This window comes from Perna viridis, chromosome 6, assembly GCF_037379345.1.
Source record: "Perna viridis isolate PV_CMFRI_1.1 ecotype Kerala chromosome 6, ASM3737934v1, whole genome shotgun sequence".
NCBI classification, from domain to species: domain Eukaryota; kingdom Metazoa; phylum Mollusca; class Bivalvia; order Mytilida; family Mytilidae; genus Perna; species Perna viridis.
The window spans coordinates 49,826,634-49,847,869 of record NC_142450.1 but is presented as its reverse complement, the minus strand read 5'-3'; the positions used below and the strand labels follow the sequence as shown (position 1 = coordinate 49,847,869).

The 21,236-nt window shown below is 33.8% G+C and overlaps 2 protein-coding genes across 8 annotated transcripts in view; one reads left to right on the top strand and one right to left on the bottom strand.

Annotated features, from left to right (window-relative positions):
- The window catches only part of LOC148615469 (uncharacterized), a 75,608-nt gene extending 65,655 nt beyond the window's left edge, over nt 1-9,953 (top strand). For 3 of the 4 annotated variants that reach the window (XM_088590370.1, XM_088590369.1, XM_088590367.1), the window contains 6 exons: nt 852-994; nt 4,579-4,788; nt 5,142-5,304; nt 5,481-6,358; nt 7,499-7,630; nt 8,153-9,953. In XM_088590370.1, coding sequence (XP_088446496.1) covers nt 852-994; nt 4,579-4,788; nt 5,142-5,304; nt 5,481-6,358; nt 7,499-7,630; nt 8,153-8,449 — 1,823 coding nt within the window. In that variant the 3' untranslated portion in view covers nt 8,450-9,953. The remainder of the gene's footprint in view (nt 1-851; nt 995-4,578; nt 4,789-5,141; nt 5,305-5,480; nt 6,359-7,498; nt 7,631-8,152) is intronic. The other variant, XM_088590368.1, reaches the window with a different exon arrangement.
- Nucleotides 9,954-12,437: 2,484 nt separating this feature from the next.
- Nucleotides 12,438-21,236, bottom strand: part of LOC148615468 (cytochrome b5 reductase 4-like) — a 70,429-nt gene continuing 61,630 nt past the window's right edge. For all 4 annotated transcript variants that reach the window (XM_088590366.1, XM_088590365.1, XM_088590363.1 and 1 more), the window contains 7 exons: nt 18,173-18,289; nt 16,647-16,787; nt 16,255-16,401; nt 15,677-15,830; nt 14,802-14,888; nt 13,032-13,190; nt 12,438-12,648 (listed from right to left, as the gene is read on the bottom strand). In XM_088590366.1, coding sequence (XP_088446492.1) covers nt 12,594-12,648; nt 13,032-13,190; nt 14,802-14,888; nt 15,677-15,830; nt 16,255-16,401; nt 16,647-16,787; nt 18,173-18,289 — 860 coding nt within the window. In that variant the 3' untranslated portion in view covers nt 12,438-12,593. The remainder of the gene's footprint in view (nt 12,649-13,031; nt 13,191-14,801; nt 14,889-15,676; nt 15,831-16,254; nt 16,402-16,646; nt 16,788-18,172; nt 18,290-21,236) is intronic.

The following is a 21,236-nucleotide window of genomic DNA, read 5'->3' as shown; positions in this document are numbered from 1 at the left end:
TTTGGGACATCAATCAATCAGACATTCTTTTGGATATAGATCAATCAGATATTCTTTGGGATATCAATCAGTCAGATATTCTTTGGGATATGGAATCAAACAGACATTTTTTGGGATATGGATCTATCAGACATTCTTTGGGATATCAATCAATCTGACATTCTTTGGGATATGGATCAATCAGACATTTTTTGGGATATTGATCAATCAGATATTCTTTGGGATATGGATCAATCAGACATTTTTTTGGATATTGATCAATCAGATATTCTTTGGGATATGGATCAATCAGACATTCTTTGGTCTGCACTCTGCAGTAGTATGTAGGATAAATGTTAGAGAACTTGACTGTGGTTTCCTTTCTTATCCTATAAAATTTGAGCATTTTAAGAAGTTTTAAGCGGAAGGCCCTTCTTTTCGACACAAGTAAGCCGTGCTTTAATGTTATGATATAAGCTCTTAGTCATCTGGAATTTGTCCCTCTCTTCATCTGAAATTTGTTCCTCCCTTCTTATCCCCTTTAAGTTTTTTGAGACTGAGTAGGAATTGATATTTTCACATGTTTTTATTAATGTACCTTGTATACCAAACTCCCTCAGTCAATAGATTTTGACAACTTTATACAGGGATGCCTGCTCTTTTATGTTTGGATATTTACTTCTCCTGTTTTTGTTTAAGATAGATATCAATAAGTCAGATGCTTAAAAAAGAAGGTAATTTTTTCTTGAGGGTTGTCTTGTTTGAAGCAGGAGTGTGACACTTTGTCTTTCTATAATATTCTCTATTTATAATGATGTAGTGACACAATGGGCATTATAATCCATCAATTGAGATTTTATTTTCCTTCATAGGGAGTCTACAAAGTGTGAGCCCAATGAGTGGTAAAAGTTCTGTGTCAATGGATGACAACTCAGTTGCTTCCTGTCCTATGGCTGTCAAAGTTCACACCGACTTCATACCTACCAAAACTGATACAGACTTCTTAAAACTTCAGGTATATTATAACATAGACAATCTCAACTAATAGAGAGCCATCCCCAACTTAGAGATATGTTATATTTATATTATTTAGAAAGACATCCTCAAGTTAGAGGTGTAATATACTATTGCAATAGACAGCCTCAAGATAAAGGTATAATAATATTATTTCAGTATAGAAGTAAATTATGTTCTTTAGATAAAGATCTTGTTAGACATATATGTATACATAATGTATTAATTGCATTATAAATTAAATAATTATTTGTAAGTTACAAGATATGAAGGAAGGGAAATTGGATTAGAAGCTTCACAACTGCCACAATTATAACCAGGTGTTAGCTATCTCTGCAGAGATATCCATCTTGTGAAAGTGTTAAGTACTTGGATTATTATTTAGATATGAATCTATCTTGTTACTTAAAACTTAAATCAGCTTCAAAAAGGAAGAGAAAGTGGTAACCGAATTATAGGATAATGTTCTCAGTAATCACCCACATGTTTATTAGGCTTATTTGTCTGTGTACCCCTCATTTTATTTTAGAATCACAAATGATCAAACTCACAACATGTATTATAACATGTACTTTTATAACCTTGTAATAGATAAATGTAAGGGATAAAATACTTAAGGCCATGATAAAAAAAAAATTCCGAGGTTCTCATTCAATATTTCTGAAAAAAAAATTGGCTGGAGGGTGAATTTTATTTTTTATTTCCCTACAATAATGGTCACTCAGCTTTATTAAAGTGTCTCTAATGTTACACCTGTACCAGTTATATGTGTGTCTAATGCAACACCTGTACCAGTTATATGTGTGTCTAATGCAACACCTGTACCAGTTATATGTGTGTCTAGTGCAACACCTGTACCAGTTATATGTGTCTCTAATGCTACACCTGTACCAGTTATATGTGTCTCTAATGCTACACCTGTACCAGTTATATGTGTGTCTAATGCTACACCTGTACCAGTTATATGTGTCTCTAATGCTACACCTGTACCAGTTATGTGTGTCTCTTATGTTACACCTGTACCAGTTATATTGTGTCTCTAATGCAACACCTGTACCAGTTATATTGTGTCTAATGCAACACCTGTACCAGTTATATGTGTGTCTAATGCAACACCTGTACCAGTTATATGTGTCTCTAATGCTACACCTGTACCAGTTATATGTGTGTCTAATGCTACACCTGTACCAGTAATATGTGTGTCTAGTGCAACACCTGTACCAGTTATGTGTGTCTAATGCTACACCTGTACCAGTTATATGTGTCTCTAATGCTACACCTGTACCAGTTATATGTGTCTCTAATACAACACCTGTACCTGTTATATGTGTCTCTAATGCAACACCTGTACCTGTTATATGTGTCTCTAATGCTACACCTGTACCAGTTATATGTGTGTCTAATGCTACACCTGTACCAGTTATATGTGTGTTTAGTGCAACACCTGTACCAGTTATGTGTGTCTAATGCTACACCTGTACCAGTTATATGTGTCTCTAATGCTACACCTGTACCAGTTATATGTGTCTCTAATGCTACACCTGTACCAGTTATATGTGTGTCTAATGCTACACCTGTACCAGTTATATGTGTCTCTAATGCTACACCTGTACCTGTTATATGTGTCTCTAATGCAACACCTGTACCAGTTTCATGTGTCTCTAATGCAACACCTGTACCAGTTATATGTGTCTCTAATGTTACACCTGTACCAGATTTATGTGTGTCTAATGCAACACCTGTACCAGTTATGTGTGTCTAATGCAACACCTGTACCAGTTATATTGTCTCTAATGCTACACCTGTACCAGTTATATGTGTCTCTAATGCTACACCTGTACCAGTTTCATGTGTCTCTAATGCTACACCTGTACCAGTTATATGTGTCTCTAATGTTACACCTGCACCAGTTTTGTTTTTTTAATTTGGAACCATTTTTCAAGGAAATACAAGTGGTAATTTTGAACACTACACAAAAATATAGTCAAGCTCAAAAATATTCTATTATTTCTGCAGATTGATTAAGATCTAGTTTTTAAATCTTATGAACTGAAGATTGAGGGACTCCTGTTTAGTTAAATTGCATTTAGGAAATTTAGTTCTTGCAATAATGTGTCATGAAACATTTATTTCACATACTTATCAGTCAAATTCTCCATCCTATCAGTAATATTTTATGATTAATAAACAGGAAGTGAAAAGCAGTGAATTTGTGGGGAAAAAATTGTTGAGTTTTGGAAAATCATATGTTCATCATGCACATTTTTTTCTTCAGCTGAAATTGGTTTTATTTTGATTCATGTAGGATAAATACTCTGGTAAAATATTATTGAATGTAAATGCAAATTAACATTTTGACAGGTTCAAAAATTTAGGAAAAAGGTGAAATTTAACCAAATTTGTAAATAATATTGTAAACCGTATTGAATATCATTGACAGTTTATACTTCAGAAGTCACTAGAAATATTTCAACTAGTGTTTATACAGGAGGTAATCTTTGAAACTGTTCATGCTACAACTTTCACAAGAATAAAAAAAAATTCCAGTGCTAACAGCACATTGATTTCATTATGGCCTTGGTTTAATTTGGCCTTACTCTTAAAAGTTTAAGTAAGGAAGCTATTTTTGAAGAATAGGTATGTCATCTTATTGTTGAAGGTAGATATCTGTCCTACTCTGTTTTAGAGAGGGTATGGGATCTTATTGTGGAAGGTAGCTGTTATATCTGTCTTATTCTGTTGTAGAGAGGGGATGTGATCTTATTGTGGAAGGTAGCCGTTATATCTGTCTTATTCTGTTTTAGAGAGGGGATGTGATCTTATTGTTAAAGGTAGATATCTGTCTTATTCTGATGTAGAGAGGGGATGTGTTCTTATTGTTGAAGGTAGATATCTGTCTTATTCTGTTTTAGAGAGGGTATGTGATCTTATTGTTAAAGGTAGCCGTTATATCTGTCTTATTCTGTTTTAGAGAGGGGATGTGATCTTATTGTTGAAGGTAGATATCTGTCTTATTCTGTTGTAGAGAGGGGATGTGTTCTTATTGTGGAAGGTAGCTGTTATATCTGTCTTATTCTGTTGTAGAGAGGGGATGTGATCTTATTGTGGAAGGTAGATATCTGTCCTACTCTGTTTTAGAGAGGGTATGTGATCTTATTGTGGAAGGTAGCTGTTATATCTGTCTTATTCTGTTTTAGAGAGGGGATGTGATCTTATTGTTGAAGGTAGATATCTGTCCTACTCTGTTTTAGAGAGGGTATGTGATCTTATTGTGGAAGGTAGCCGTTATATCTGTCTTATTCTGATGTAGAGAGGGGATGTGATCTTATTGTTAAAGGTAGATATCTGTCCTACTCTGTTTTAGAGAGGGGATGTGATCTTATTGTGGAAGGTAGATGTCTGTCTTATTCTGTTGTAGAGAGGGGATGTGGTCTTATTGTTAAAGGTAGATGTCTGTCTTATTCTGTTTTAGAGAGGGGATGTGATCTTATTGTTGAAAGTAGATATCTGTCTTATTCTGTTTTAGAGAGGGGATGTGATCTTATTGTGGAAGGTAGCTGTTGTATCTATCTTATTCTGTTGTAGAGAGGGGATGTGATATTTGTAATGAACAAGACAACCAGTGGTTTATGTTGGGGAAGTGTAAACGGTAGAAATGGTTGGTTTAAAGCCTCCCATGTAGAGCCTCTGGAGCACCATTCTGGACTGACACAGATGAAGGCCATAGCACCAAAGAACAATAAGAAATTTAAACCAAAAAACGTTACTGAACTTCTACAAAAACTTGGACTTCAGGTACAAAGGCTCGCTTAGTCAAATTTGTAGTGTTTTTTGATGTTATAAATATTAGATAACTTTTTTCTTCAGGAAAATGGAAGGATAAGGATAATGAATTTATCACTAATTTGATATTTAAAAAAAATATTGCAAAAAATGTGACAAACTTAAAATTGCAATAATTAAATTAGCATTATTGAATTTTAAATGTGGGATTTTTCTCAGTAATTGTAATAATAAAAACATTATACACACTTATTGTATTACTTTGGTGTTATGAACAAAGGGGAATAACTTAGAATCTACTTATTCCCCTAGAATGTCAGGTCCTGAGTTGTTTTTCCTTATACTTCATCAATCTCTTATTACAGCACCTGGAAGAAGTTTTTGTACAGAATGGGTTTGATCACTTAGAGAGTTTTGTTGAATTAGACGAGGATGATTTAAATGCTTTACATATAACTGATCAACAAGAAAGAACCAAGCTTCTTACTGCAGCAGATTTCCTTTCTGATATAGTTGGTGAGAAATTAGGTGATTTAGGACAAAAGATATAGGCAAAGTAATAAATACTCTTTTAAAATTATAGATAGATATTAAGTATATGTTTTCATTTAAACCTCATTGAAATGGATTGAATTTTAAAATATTGATAGAGCATCAGTTAAGAGGATTTCAATGAGATAATTAGTTGATGTTCTCTGTTTCAGTGGACCATATACCAAATATAAACAGATACTTGATGTACACCCCTCCATGTGCTTCACCTGCTGTAGAGCAACGTTCATATCCATCTAGTCGTGATTCTGGTTGCTATGCAAGCTGGGAACATATACATAACAGAAATCATCAATCTAAGACTCTTCCTCTTCTCTCTAATAACAAGGAGAATGTTCTTCCTGAAAACTTTCATGTTTCGACAAATGAGTCTTCCAATAAAGTTGAAAGTAATTATTCTGAGGAGGACAGAGAAGTATTTGAACTGATTAAACGAAGTATAGCAGATGATTGTAACCATGGTGATTCTAGTCATCAAGGTATTGACATTGTAACTTGTTCCTATGCAGAAACTCAGACCTCACCAAGTGGCTCCTCTAGCGGAGCAAATCCTTCAACCCATATCCATGCCTCGAAAATTCCTCAGCAATCTGTGATTGACAGTAAAACTTCCAAGACATTTGTGCGCAAAAATGTTCCCAGGATGGGTTCTGTTGTTAGAGATGCAACAGTTCAGGTCATGTCACCTATAAGTAGTGCACATATTCATATGCCTGTAAATAGTTCGAATAACGACCAAAAATTTCTTCCAAGTGATGCCCATTGCAGGGTATCATCAGATAGTGCTAGTTTATGCATGTCTACCCAAAGTGATGGGCATCGAAAAATCTTGTCAGAAAATAATAATCCACAGACGCCTTCTCATCATGTGCCATGTTACGACTCACCTAAGCCTCGTACTATGAATGGATCTGTCTCAGCCAGTCCTGTAGCAGGATATAGACAAGTCAAAAAGTCATTAGTCAATATAGTAGCATCAAAACTTGCCTCAGAAGCTATAGATTTATCTCAGGAACCTTACTCTACACAGGTTTGTATAGTACACAGCTAGAGAGTTATCCCTGGAACCTTACTCTACACAGGTTTGTATAGTACACATCTAGAGAGTTATCTCTGGAACCATACTGTACACAGGTTTTTATAATACACAGCTATAGAGTTATCTCTGGAACCTTACTCTACCCAGGTTTGTATAGTACACATCTAGAGAGTTATCTCTGGAACCATACTGTACACAGGTTTGTATAGTACACAGCTATAGAGTTATCTCTGGAACCTTACTCTACCCAGATTTGTATAGTACACATCTAGAGAGTTATCTCTGGAACCATACTGTACACAGGTTTGTATAGTACACAGCTATAGAGTTATCTCTGGAACCTTACTCTACACAGGTTTGTATAGTACACATCTAGAGAGTTATCTCTGGAACCATACTGTACACAGGTTTGTATAGTACACAGCTATAGAGTTATCTCTGGAACCTTACTCTACCCAGGTTTGTATAGTACACATCTAGAGAGTTATCCCTGGAACCATACTGTACACAGGTTTGTATAGTACACAGCTATAGAGTTATCTCTGGAACCTTACTCTACCCAGGTTTGTATAGTACACATCTAGAGAGTTATCTCTGGAACCTTACTCTACACAGGTTTGTATAGTACACATCTAGAGAGTTATCTCTGGAACCATACTCTTAACAGGTTTGTGTAGTACACAGCTTGGTTATAATCCTTAGAAGTTAAATAAAAGAAAAAACAAATCTTGAGGTCCAATTGAGCAGCAATAAGGTTTTTTCTAGACTTGTTTCAAGTCCCTCTCTTTCATTTAAAGAATATATGAAAAAGTTGATTGATTGCATGTATGTATCTTTCTGATAGCTTTTCTGTGTCTTATAGAGAGTCTGGGTTTTATCCTGAGAATCATTTTGTTAGCAGTAAGAATAGGACTAATTTTTTCATTTATTTGTAAATCATGTAGTATATCAACAGTAATACAAACCAGTAAAGAACCATAACTCCTGATTTAAAAAAAATACAAGATTTAATAAAAAAATATACAGTGTGTAGTTCATGTTTAAATTAGCTAGCCTATTTTATATAGTCTGATATTGGATGTTAAAACAAGATAATTCATTTACTAAGTTATTTCTTAATTTGTTTTCTAGTGTGGTGCATGTGGTATACCTCCATTGTTTATACAGAGATACTCTGATGAACTTAAACAAGACATCAGTAGTGTAGCCATAGTACTTGATCAAATCAGAATTCATCAACTCAAGACCTCCAGAAAACCTGTGGTAAGTTACCCCCAATCTTCCATTAATTTCCAGTACCCAAATTCCTTACTGAAAAGTGTGTGAAAGTTTTATGGTCCTAAAATGAAATGGCAGTGGAAGTTCTTAGACACCTGTTTTTCACGCAATTACTTGTATAGAAGAAGATGATTTTATTTCCAAAAAGGGCCCCATATGAGACATGGTTGACAGTACAAACAATCATGATTTATACAAAATACATTATAACTTATTGCAACATACAAAATACAAGTCACTAAGATTTGTAATGATGACAAGAGCAGGTTTGCTCTATGAAACAAGGACTATGTCATAGTATAGACTGGAACCTTATATTAGTTGATGGATCCGAGTGAAATTCAGAACAAAGGTCCTTATTTTAACAAGAAAGTTGGGAAGAAATTTTGGGGGTAGTGGCCCTAATTCTTCAGTCATTGGGGGACAAAAAATGTAAATATAAATAGTTTTCTTTAGTTCATCTGGTTAATGAAATATTTGATAGTGTTTTGTGTGTTTTTTTTTCAGATTCCTGCTGTAGATATAACTGTCACCTGTTCCAAGGCTTGTGATTTAGATATTTCTTCTATTGATGGTTTCTTCATCTCAATAGGATTACCCATGTACACAGAAACAATAAAACAGAATGGACTTACCTCCCTTGAACAGTTATTGACAATGTCAGACCAAACATTAAAGGAAAAGACTAGTGCTAGTTCACGTCATGTTAGGAGAATTTCACATGCATTAGACTGGGTCCAGAGAAAAATATCAGCTTCTCGAGATCCTACTGTGAATTCAGACTCTGTGGAAGATCATGTCTGATTGAAATAGAGTTATTGTTTAATTTGGAAATATATTTGGAGTTTGATACTACACCATTATCACCATCAGCAACTTTGATAATGTGAGAAGATAATATCTACAAAGTAATGGTTGTTATATGAATTGTTTAGAGGATTTTTTAAATATTATTTTGGTGACAGAAAGTGCAATGTTTATTTAAGTATTTTTATTTTATTATGTTGTTTTTAATTTATTCTGTATACTGTTTTACACATTTTGTAATGTAATGATTAACTTACTACAGAGAGTTACAATACTTACATACTGGTATTCATATCAGATAGCTGATAGTAGATGTACATGTATTCTTGTAGGAGTTCAGTGCTTAATATAGACATATATACCATACCTTTGGCAAAGTAATTCGAATACACATTCAGTCAAACTTCACTCACTCAAATTCTCATGGTTTGAACACATGCCATAGTAAACGGATAGAATAACATTTGGTTTTGTGTACATTGTAGAACATATGAACTGAAGTGTTGTTACCTGTAGTAATAAATCTGCTTAGATAAAAAGCTTCTCTAACTCACCAGTCATAATGTCAGAATGGAAAGGATGACTAAAATCCTCAGTCATAATGTCAGAATGGAAAGGATGACTAAAATCCTATCAAAGTGTCATTGCGGTGTTGTTTATGTCATAACTATATTAATATGATGGCATTTGAATTGAAATCAAAATCAACATGATAAGAAAGAACTAACAAATTGACCATTGAGATCAGTGATCATCATGATCGTGTCAAACTTGGACTGGACCAATTTATTTTCTTCAGAAATCGTGCCATATAGTTTGAGCTACCCTAGGTTTCATAGAGTTTGAGCTACGTAGGTTTGACTGTATATTGTATATGAAATTAAAGAAGTACATTTTCTGGTTTGTTATCAAATAACACAAGTAGTACAATTTTTAAGTTTTTACAGATAAGTAAACTTACTTTTTAAAGTTTATTTTTATGAAATTGAAAAAAAAAAAGATTTTTAAAAGAAGTTTTATATGAATCAATTTTAGTTGTTTAATTTTACTTACGGAAAGATGTCACACAAGAAATGGGACATACAAATAGCCAGAGAACAGTTTGTATCATAGATCCACTTCTAAGCACAGCTATTGTGTTATCTGTTGTTTTTTGGTGTTACTTCAATCTTCATTTTATAAGGCGATTCTAATGTAATTCTTTTGTACTAAGATTTAAATTGATTTGGTAATGAATTTTTAACAAATGCAGAAGGAGAGTTGTTGTTTTATACTGTAATATCATTTTTCTTTATGATGCATGATGAATCTTGCGCAACAATTAAGACTTTAGGACCATAGTAGCAGAAAATTGAGTTGACTTGGGCTTCTGTTGTAATGATGACATGGTCAGGAATACCATAGTAGTGTATACATTTCTGTTAATGGCTGAAAGCCAAAGATCACTGTACTGTTGTGTTTTGTTACGTAAACAATGATAATAAATTTATTTAAATTTCAATGTTTTGGTTGTCTGACATAAGATAATGTGCAAATATATATATATATATATATATATCTCAAAGTTGGATGGTTTGCCTTGTAAGGTATCCCTCTAAATCTTTATTTTCATAATTTCACTCACAAGGAGAGGCCAAAGGCCATGTGAGCTATGGCCATCACTTGGCGTCTGCCATCGTTAATAATTTTCCAAAGCTCTTCTCCTCTGACAATTGGAATCAAACTGGTATGAATGTTTTTTTTAATATCCAGGATAGAACTGATGTGAGGATTTTTGATACTTCAAAAAGCGTGGCTGCTATTACTAAAAATAGAACATAGGGGTCAGACAGTAGTTTTTTGCATATATCTCTAAAAATGTTAGGTTAAGCCAAATTCTGACAGGATAAAAATGTTCAGCATGATGAGATCTATATGTGGTGAAATTTTTGTTTAAATCTGTGAAGGCATGTTGTAGTTATTGCCATTTTTCGAATTTTTTTTGCAATTTTTATTGTTATTTCTTTACAAAATTTTCTCCTTTCGACACTACTTGACTATTGGAACTAAACTTGGTATGAATGTTCCTTTGGAAATCCTGCATATAACTGATATGGGGAATTTTGATCCATCAAAAATCATTGCCATCATTACTAAAAGTAGAACATAAGGGTCAGACATTAGTTTTTTGCACATATCTTCAAAACCTTTGGGTTTAGCCAGTTCTGACAATGGTAAAAGTGTTCAGCATGATGAGACCTATGTTTAATGTAATTTTCTTCAAAAATCCTCTCATCTGACACAACTTGACTGATTGGAACTAAACTTAGAACTGATTCAGGGATTTTTGATCCATCAAAAAACATGGCTGCTGTTACTAAAAATAGAACAAAGGGGTCAGTCAGAAGTTTTTCTCATATCTCCTAAACTGTTAGGTTTAGCTAAATTCTTTCAGTTGCTGAAATGATCCATATAATAAGGCCCATAAATAATTCCAAGGGATCAGAGTTGTCTGACAACTCTATGTAAGAGTTGTTGCCCTTGAAAGGTGAAAAAAAAGTGGCTTGTTTTTATGTTTTCAGCCTATAACTTGAAAACTATGATAGAATGAAACTTTCAGTTGTTGATATGATCCTTATGATAAGGGGTACAAAAGTTTGTGGGGATCAATGTTTTCAGATGACTCCTTGTTAGAGTTATTGCCCTTGAATTGATGAAATGATCCTCATAAGTTCTACCTAAGTCATATTTTGAGTCAAAATTGTCGGACAACTCCTTGTTACAGTTATTGCCCTTGAAAGCAGGTGAGTGATTCAGGCTCTTGGGAGCCACTTGTCTAGCCTAGTTCGAACTAAGTTGAACTCGACTATTATGATTGATTATGGCACGCAGACGGGCAGGAGTGCATCAACATCAATTTCAGAACAATGACTGAAAAAATTTATATCAGATTCAAACAAAACTTTGAAATATTGTTACATACCAGGATAGTGAGATCCCTAGTGAGAACTTCAATTTTTTCTGTAAAAATTAGGTTTCTGGACAAAAACTCAAAACGGAGTTTGCATCGGAGTCAAATGGAACTTTGGGATATTGTTACAAACCAGATAAGTTAGAACACTATTGATTTTGGGGTAATTTCATTCAAGGCCAAGGTTACAGTCATAAAAAAATTCTATCTGATCTACAAAAAAAGTCACAGTAACAAGAGGCTCCCAGGAGCTGAATCACTCACCTTGTTAAAGTTTGTCTTTTAAGGGCAATAAATTTAACAAGGAGTTGTCAAACAATTTTGACTCAAGAAGACTGGTAGGACAATCATAATAATCATTTCAGAGATGGAAAGTTTCTATCTACCTTATAGTTTTCCAAAAAATAAAAAAAAGAAAAACATCTCTACTCATCTTTCAAGGGCAATAACTTACAAGGAGTCACGTGACAACCCCAATGTTCTATTCTTAGTAACGGCTGCCATGTTTTTCAACAGATCAAAAATCCCCATATTAGTTCTATGCACGATATCCCAAGGAATATTCATAACAAGTTTGGTTCTAATGGGTCTAGTAGTGACAGAGGAGAAGATTTTTGAAAGAGATAACATTAAAAACAACAAAAAAATGTTGAAAAAGGGCAATAACTCCAACATGGCTTAGCAGATTAAAATGAAAATTTGACCATTGATAGATCTCATCATGCTGAACACTTTTACCTAGTCAGAATTTGGCTAAACCTAACGGTTTTGGAGATATATGCGAAAAACTACTGTCTGACCCCTATGTTCTATTTTTAGTAATGGTGGCCATGTTTTTCGAGGGATCAAACATATCCAAATCAGTACTTTATAGGATACCCAAGGAACATTCAAACCAAGTTTGGCTCCAATTGGTCAAGTAGTGTCAAGAGGAGAAGAGTTTTGAAAAATTGTTAATGACGACAGATGCCAAGTGATGGCATTAGGTCACATGGCCTGTGGCCAGCTGGGCTAAAAAGGAATACAACAATCATGTAGAAAAATCAGATAATTTATTTTGCTATATTTTCTATTAATATAAAAACAAAATAAATAACAAATAAGTTTAAAACTTAACATCACAGTCAGAAATTATACAAAAAATAATGAGTAAGCCCCTTACAGGCATCTTGAATAATGGATTGGAAAGTTTCATCCAAGAAATGCATGAATATTGTCCTCTTTATGGCCCAGGTCTTTAGCTAACCTGAAATATATATAGAGAAAGTTATTGGAGATTAGTTCATGAACACCTTTAAACATAACCAGAAAGAGAAAATTCCTTCTACTCAAGTTAGTTAAATTCTATAAAATGCTGGTTTTTGGCCTTTGATTCCAAAAAAAGTTGGGGCCATAACTTGTTATAAACTTTTGTGAAGATCAGCAAACTAATATTCATGCTATTGCACAAAAAGAAAATGTTTACAGACAACGACAGCCCCATACATTATACATCATAATTTTTTTTTATGGTCAAATAAAGTAACAAATACCATTGTATAAATATTCAATCTCCAATGAGAAATTCCCTATCAGTTTTATATGTGAATTCCTGATGTAACTAATGAAACACTAGAGCTGAATACATACTGACAAACTGTATCAGTAAAACCAGTTGGTCCACAGGCACAGATGAGCAATTTTGAGCTGACAGCAGGAGTAAAATCTTCCATCATTTTTTTGTTGATTCGACCTCTCTGACCTTTCCAGCTATCGTCTGCTGCAGACAGGACATGCTCAATAGTTAAACTAGAAATAATATATGTGTCAATTCGATATTAAGTTACAATATCATAGCTTAAATTATTTATATAAAAAATGACAAATTGTGTCCCACTTCTGGCCAATACGTTTTATCTTGGCATTTGCATGAAGACCTTGTGTTTTTTTAGACATTTTATGATATGTTTTCACTAAATCCTGTTGGACATGTTTTTTATTGACACATTTGTTCGAGTAAACTATGTGTGCTTATCAGTTGCTTATGGTTTTTGAACTATCTAACAGAAACAGCCAGTACTCTTTCGAGATAGGTACAGCTTGTTGTCTTTTGTTAAGGTGTTGGTTTTCTGTATCAATCTTAAGAGTTAAATCCGAATTCAACACATTTTTACAGTTCCATTTATTGTTGTATTTTTCCACCATTGCCCCAGATTAGTGCACTCACAAATATGTTTAAATCCACCACATACTTGTATTTTTCCACCATTGCCCCAGGTTAGGGCATTCACAAACATATTTAACCCACCACATACTTGTATTTTTCCACCATTGCCCCAGGTTAGGGCACTCACACATGTTTAAACCCACCGCATACTTGTACTTTTCACAACTCATACGTTATGCCAGAGCTTGCCGAAACTACGCAGACTTTTTGTTTCGCACTAGAACTCTAACAAATAGGCTTATGGAACAGGGTTACATTGCTACATGAGCAATTTGGCGGGTGTTTCTAGAAAAGCTGAGGACGCTTACCCCACCGGTGCACCTGGTCCATGCTCCCAGTTTTTAGTGGAGTCCGAGTTGCTCATTTGCTTTTGTTATTTTGTATGTATGATTTTAGTTACTTTATGTTCTATGTTGTGTATGTATGTTTTCCATGTCTGCTCTTTGTCCCTGGATTACATTCTTTTGATTACCGCTATAACCTTGGTTCCCTTGATTACTCTTCTACCATTGCCCCAGGTTAGGGTGCTCACAAACATATTTAAACCCACCACATACTTGTATTTTTCCACTATTGCCCCAGGTTAGGGTGCTCACAAACATGTTTAAACCCACCACATACTTTATGTGCCTATCCCAAGTCAGGAACCTGTAGCCCAGTGGTTATCATTTTTTATGTTCATTGTTATCTGTTTTATGTTTTTGCTATAGGTAGAATTTTGTCTTGTATGAAATGTATCATATCATTTTTGGGGCCTTTTACATCTTGCTTTATGGTATGGGTTTTGACTGTTTGGTGAACTGTAGAAGTTTATTTGTTCATTGCTTGGTATTTTGTGGATGACTATCTCATTGACAATAATACCACATCTCCTATTTTTATACCATAAATATTTTTAATAAAAAAACGCATTTACTAGTCTTAAGTAGATGCATACACTTCTGGACAACTGGCTAAAATGAAAGCTAACATGACAAGAGATAGATCAATCTTTCAAAGAATTCACAATTTTATTGTCAGTGAAATATGGGCACTTTTGCCTGGACAGCATTGAAGCTATATCCACTTGGATAGTAAAACTACAAAAACCTCACATTGAACAGATTAGTACAAGTCTATATATAGAACTAATTAATTACAGTTATATTGAATCTGTTACATGTTAAGTCCTGTAAGGTAATGCAGTCACTTACTTGGTAAAATTACTCGCTAGGACATCCAATTGATCTCGCCATAATATATCTTTTTCAGTTTTGTTGAAAAACACAAGTTTTATTTTCCTGAAAAATATAGAAAAATATCATCATAACAAAAAATGTGTTGTATAAAGGGAAAACAAAGACTTCATTACAGCAGTGTTAATCATTCAATTCAACAACAGGCAACAATAACAATTGTTTTTCGTTTATCAATGTTAGCCAGTGTCATAATGACAAAATTTCATTATATATTGCATCATAAATAAACAGAATAACATCTTCTGGACAAAATCTACCATCCCCTCCCACTACAGTGATTCTGACTATTTTTGCACCAATTAGTGATCCTCTTTTGGTTTCTGTTTTTATTTTTATTTTAAGAATTTCTAACAAACTCTGAGTTTACAGCTATTTTAACTTTGTTATCAGTTGTTAGACCATGGAATATAAGCCTGATCCCCTGTCTTTGCTTTTACAATAGAATTTCCATTGTAACTCAACTACTTCATTTGTTACTGTGAAAGTACTTTAATTCGTGGATACCAATTTTTGTGGATTAGGGAAGAAACACAAATTTGTGGATTCTTGAAATTGTGGTTTTGAGGTTTTCAGTAAATACATCAATGGAAATTTCCTTTTCGTTGGGAACCAAATTTCTTGGTTTTGTTTTAACCATGAATACCACAAAAATTGGTACCCCATGAACAATAGTACTTTCACAGTATCCATATATTGGCAGTGGTATCCTCAACCAAGTAAGTAATCTGACCTTTGTTGTACCTCATCTATAAACAGACATTTGTTTATCAGCCTGACCCATGCTGGTCTCAAACCTTGCCTTGATCTCTAAAATCTCCATAGTTACTCACCTATCGGGTTTATTATCTACATATAGACAGTGGTATATAAGCCTGATCATTGGTGTAAATCCTGTACCAGCAGCATACAACATCAGGTCAGATAAATCTGTTAACCTCTCCTCCTGGAAATTTCCCTCGGGATAACTGATGTCAATTAGATCACCTAATTTTGAAAAAATATAAAAATTCTCTAAACCCTTCATACAGAAAAAAGTAATTTAGGTATTATGATAGAACTTCAGTTTTAAACTACCAGCCTGAATTTTATCATGGGTTATTATAATGTAAGCCACCAGTCTGAACTTTATCATGTATATTTATGTTGTAAGCCAGCAGCCTGAACTTTATTATGGGCTTTTTGTAGTAAGCCACCAGCCTGAACTTCATCATGGATATGTATGTTGCAAGCCACCAGCATGAACTTAATCAAGGGTATTTATGACCTGTCTGAACTTTATGATGGGTGTTTATAATGTAAGCCACCAGCCTGAACTTTTTCATTGGTATTTATGTTGTAAGCCACCTTTACAATTATTCAACAACTTTATTATAGTTTCTGCTGCCTTACCCATAATGTTAGTACTTACCTGGTGATAAGTTACCAATCCATGGTGTCAGTGCACCATCTGGGTATATCTTTATCATCAGGTATACAATGCTCCCTTCTCTTTCATCTTGGTTTTCCGAAGATAATGACTTTATCACAGCTGTATAACTCCTTGCTATTTTCATACCTAAAAAGTAATTACATTAGAGATGGACAAACATGATCTCAAGGGGTATACCTAAATTACATTACCATTTGGGAAGAAAGACAACTCTGGGGTGACAGTAGAATTTGTTTGGAAATGTATCTACATATAAACTGGATAAATGTTTAGTTCTGAAGGTAGATTTATACTGAAGAATGTGTGTGTGCCAATGTATACTTGAGTTCATCTGTGTGTGTGTTTGTATGTAAATTGTATGTGTTACTGACCTGATATATCATGTTGCATATGTACATGATGGCCAACTGGAATATACATGTTTAGTTCTGGAGGTAGATTTATACACAGTAGTTTACTGTCATGTGTAATATCAGTGACTGATTCTAAACTACATGAGTGATATGTTGTTTCTGTAAAACAAAAGTTAACATAGTCAAGAACAGATCAGAACAGTGTTCAGTGTAATCACAGGAACCAAGGTTATAGCAGCAATCAAAAGAATGTAATCCAGGGACAAAGACCAGACAAACCGACATACACAACAAAGAACATATAGTAACTAAAATCATACATACAAAGTAACAAAAGCAAATGAGCAAATGAGAACAGTGTACAGTTATAATGACTTTATCAGAACAGTGTACAGTTGTAATGACTTTATCAGAACAGTGTACAGTTATAATGACTTTATCAGAACAGTGTACAGTTGTAATGACTATCAGAACAGTGTACAGTTGTAATCACTTTATCAGAACAGTGTATAGTTGTAAAGACTATCAGAACAGTGTACAGTTGTAATGACTATCAGAACATTGTACAGTTATGATGACTTTATCAGAACAGTGTACAGTTATGATGACCTTAAATCTGTTGTGAAAGTATGTGGGGTACCAATTTTCATGGTGTTTGTGGGCAAGCCAAATCCAGCAAAAGAGGAGATTCTCATTGATGTGTATAAAGAAAACTTCAAAACAACAAATACAAGAATCAAGGAACTTTTTCCCTAACCCACGAATTAAAAGTACTTTCACAGTATATTATTCTAGTCATCTGAGTTAACACTCCCTTCCATACATATGTTTTATATTTTCATTTTACAATATGTAACAACTTAGTTATGACTCATGACACGGATTTACTTAAAGTCAATACCAAGGTTTGAACTGTTTTAGATATTAAAAGTAGTCATTGTGTATCAAACCCTAAATATTGAATTGAAGCACTCAGTTAATTTTTAGACTAATGCCAAAAATCAATTCTAAACACTGCATAATGCATAGATAAATGTTAACATCAGTTCTAAGAACAGAACATTTCTCCATAGATTAGAAGGAGAAAAAATTAAGCCTGATGTCATTTGGTTTTAATGATATGAGGAGTGTATAACCTGTCCAAAGACTGCCTGCTACAGCTATGGCACTTTATTTTTTAAGCTAATAGTTTTTATTAAATGAAAAAAATTGTTTTGTGCATTTTTTTTAGAAATCAATATTGAAACAACTCATGAGTTTTAATTCTTGCCTCAATGGTCAGATGGCATCATGTCCTTTGTAATTGAACTACTCAAGCCAAAATAATTTGAATGAGGTGACCAGTCTAGTCTGTTTTTTTCTTTTATTTTTCAAAATCCTGGGTGCACAAAAAAATTTTATTTTCATTTCCAGTCACTTAAAGCTCACATTCATATAGATTACCATTAGCATGACTTTGCTCTCTATCAAGGAAACATAGAAATATAGAGTACTATTAAATATGAAAACTACATCCTCCATCATGTAAAGATGTCTATATTTACCTATATCTTTGTTTATTTTAAATGTATTATGTTTCTGTAAGGGTTTTCCTATAGAATTCCATTGACTGACTGTTTCCTTAGTAAGTACTATCTCAGTCTTCCCTTTCTGGATTCGTACTGCAAACAAAATCAAATACGCAAAATTAGTTATAGAGGAAAAATCTTGGACTAACTAGTCATAAGTAACATATACAATAGACATGTTTGGTAATCATAGACATTGGTAACCATAGACATCAATTACCATAGATGTTGAAAATCATAGATGTAGGTAACCATAGATGTAGGTAACCATAGACCTCAGTTACCATAGATGTTGATAATCATAGACGTAGGTAACCATAGATGTAGGTAACCATAGACGTCAGTTACCAAAGATGTTGATAATCATAGACGTAGGTAACCATAGACATCAATTACCATAGATGTTGATAATCATAGACGTAGGTAACCATAGATGTAGGTAACCATAGACGTAGGTAACCATAGACGTCAGTTACCAAAGATGTTGATAATCATAGACGTAGGTAACCATAGACGTCAATTACCATAGATGTTGATAATCATAGATGTAGGTAACCATAGACGTAGGTAACCATAGACCTCAGTTACCATAGATGTTGATAATCATAGATGTAGGTAACCATAGATGTAGGTAACCATAGACGTCAGTTACCATAGATGTTGATAATCATAGATGTAGGTAACCATAGATGTAGGTAACCATAGACGTAGGTAACCATAGACCTCAGTTACCATAGATGTTGATAATCACAGACGTAGGTAACCATAGACGTCAATTACCATAGATGTTGATAATCATAGACGTAGGTAACCATAGATGTAGGTAACCATAGACGTAGGTAACCATAGACGTCAGTTACCAAAGATGTTGATAATCATAGACGTAGGTAACCATAGACGTCAATTACCATAGATGTTGATAATCATAGACGTAGGTAACCATAGATGTAGGTAACCATAGATGTCAGTTACCAAAGATGTTGATAATCATAGACGTAGGTAACCATAGACGTCAATTACCATAGATGTTGATAATCATAGATGTAGGTAACCATAGATGTAGGTAACCGTAGACGTAGGTAACCATAGACCTCAGTTACCATAGATGTTGATAATCACAGACGTAGGTAACCATAGATGTCAATTACCCTAGATGTTGATAATCATAGACGTAGGTAACTATAGACGTAGGTAACCATAGACGTCAGTTACCAAAGATGTTGATAATCATAGACGTAGGTATCCATAGACGTCAATTACCATAGATGTTGATAATCATAGACGTATGTAACCATAGATGTAGGTACCCATAGACGTAGGTAACCATAGATGTCAGTTACCATAGATGTTGATAATCATAGATGTAGGTAACCATAGATGTAGGTAACCATAGACTTCAGTTACCATAGATGTTGATAATCATAGACGTAGGTAACCATAGATGTAGGTAACCATAGACGTCAGTTACCAAAGATGTTGATAATCATAGACGTAGGTAACCATAGACGTCAATTACCATAGATGTTGATAATCATAGATGTAGGTAACCATAGATGTAGGTACCCATAGACGTAGGTAACCATAGACGTCAGTTACCATAGATGTTGATAATCATAGATGTAGGTAACCATAGATGTAGGTAACCATATTGTCGTTAACCATAGACATCAGAAACCATGGAAGTCCTTAACCATAGATGTCAGTAACCACAGACATCAGGAATCTTAAACATTGATAACCATAGATTTATTAACCATAGACACCAGGAATCTTAAACAATGATAACCACAGACGTCAGTAACCATAGATGTCTATTACCCTAGACGATTATAACCATAGATCCTGGTAACCATGGAATTTGGTAACCATAGAAACTGGTATCATAAAAGTAGGTAACAATAGATGTCAGTAACCGTCGACATTATTAACCATAAACGCCTGTAACCATTGATGCTGGTAACCATAAACACCCATAACTATAGAATGCTGACAGTTACTGAAAACTAGCAACATAATGAAGGATATTTTATAAGGTTACAGATTATAGAACGCTGACAGTAACTGAAAAGTAGCCACATATTGAAGGATATTTTATAAGGTTACAGATTAGAGAATGCTGACAGTTACTGAAAGCTAGCATCATATTGAAGGATATTTTATAAGGTTACAGGTTATAGAATGCTGACAGTTACTGAAAACTAGCAACATATTGAAGGATATTTTATAAGATAACAGATTATAGAATGCTGACAGTTACTGAAAGCTAGCATCATATTGAAGGATATTTTATAAGGTTACAGGTTATAGAAAGCGGACAGTAACTGAAAACTAGTAACATATTGAAGGATATTTTATAAAGTTACAGATTATAGAATACTAACAGTTACTGAAAACTAGCATCATAATGAAGGATATTTTATAAGGTTACAGATTACAGAATACTGACAGTTACTGAAAGCTAGCAACATATTGAAGGATATTTTATAAGGTTACAGGTTATAGAAAGCGGACAGTAACTGAAAACTAGTAACATATTGAAGGATATTTTATAAAGTTACAGATTATAGAATACTAACAGTTACTGAAAACTAGCATCATAATGAAGGATATTTTATAAGGTTACAGATTACAGAATACTGACAGTTACTGAAAGCTAGCAACATATTGAAGGATATTTTTTAAAGTTGCAGATTATAGAAAGCTGACAGTTACTGAAAGCTAGCAACATATTGAAGGATATTTTATTAGGTTGCAGATTGATTGAAGGGTCAGTTTAGATAGGTTACAATGCACTTTATCTATAGAACTTATCAGTTACTGGAGGATTCAAAAATAATTTGTCAGCATGATACTTGATAGAGATGTCCAAATTTCAATATTGAAGTCAGTTCTTTTTTTATACTCACATAAATTATTTTAAATTCACATAAATTACTGATTCTCTGAAACTTGTTATAATGTTGCACACAATGAGCTTTTTTTTTAAATTGCCAAGAATGTGCAACTTATTGAAAATTAAAGTCAAGCAAGAAACCAAATC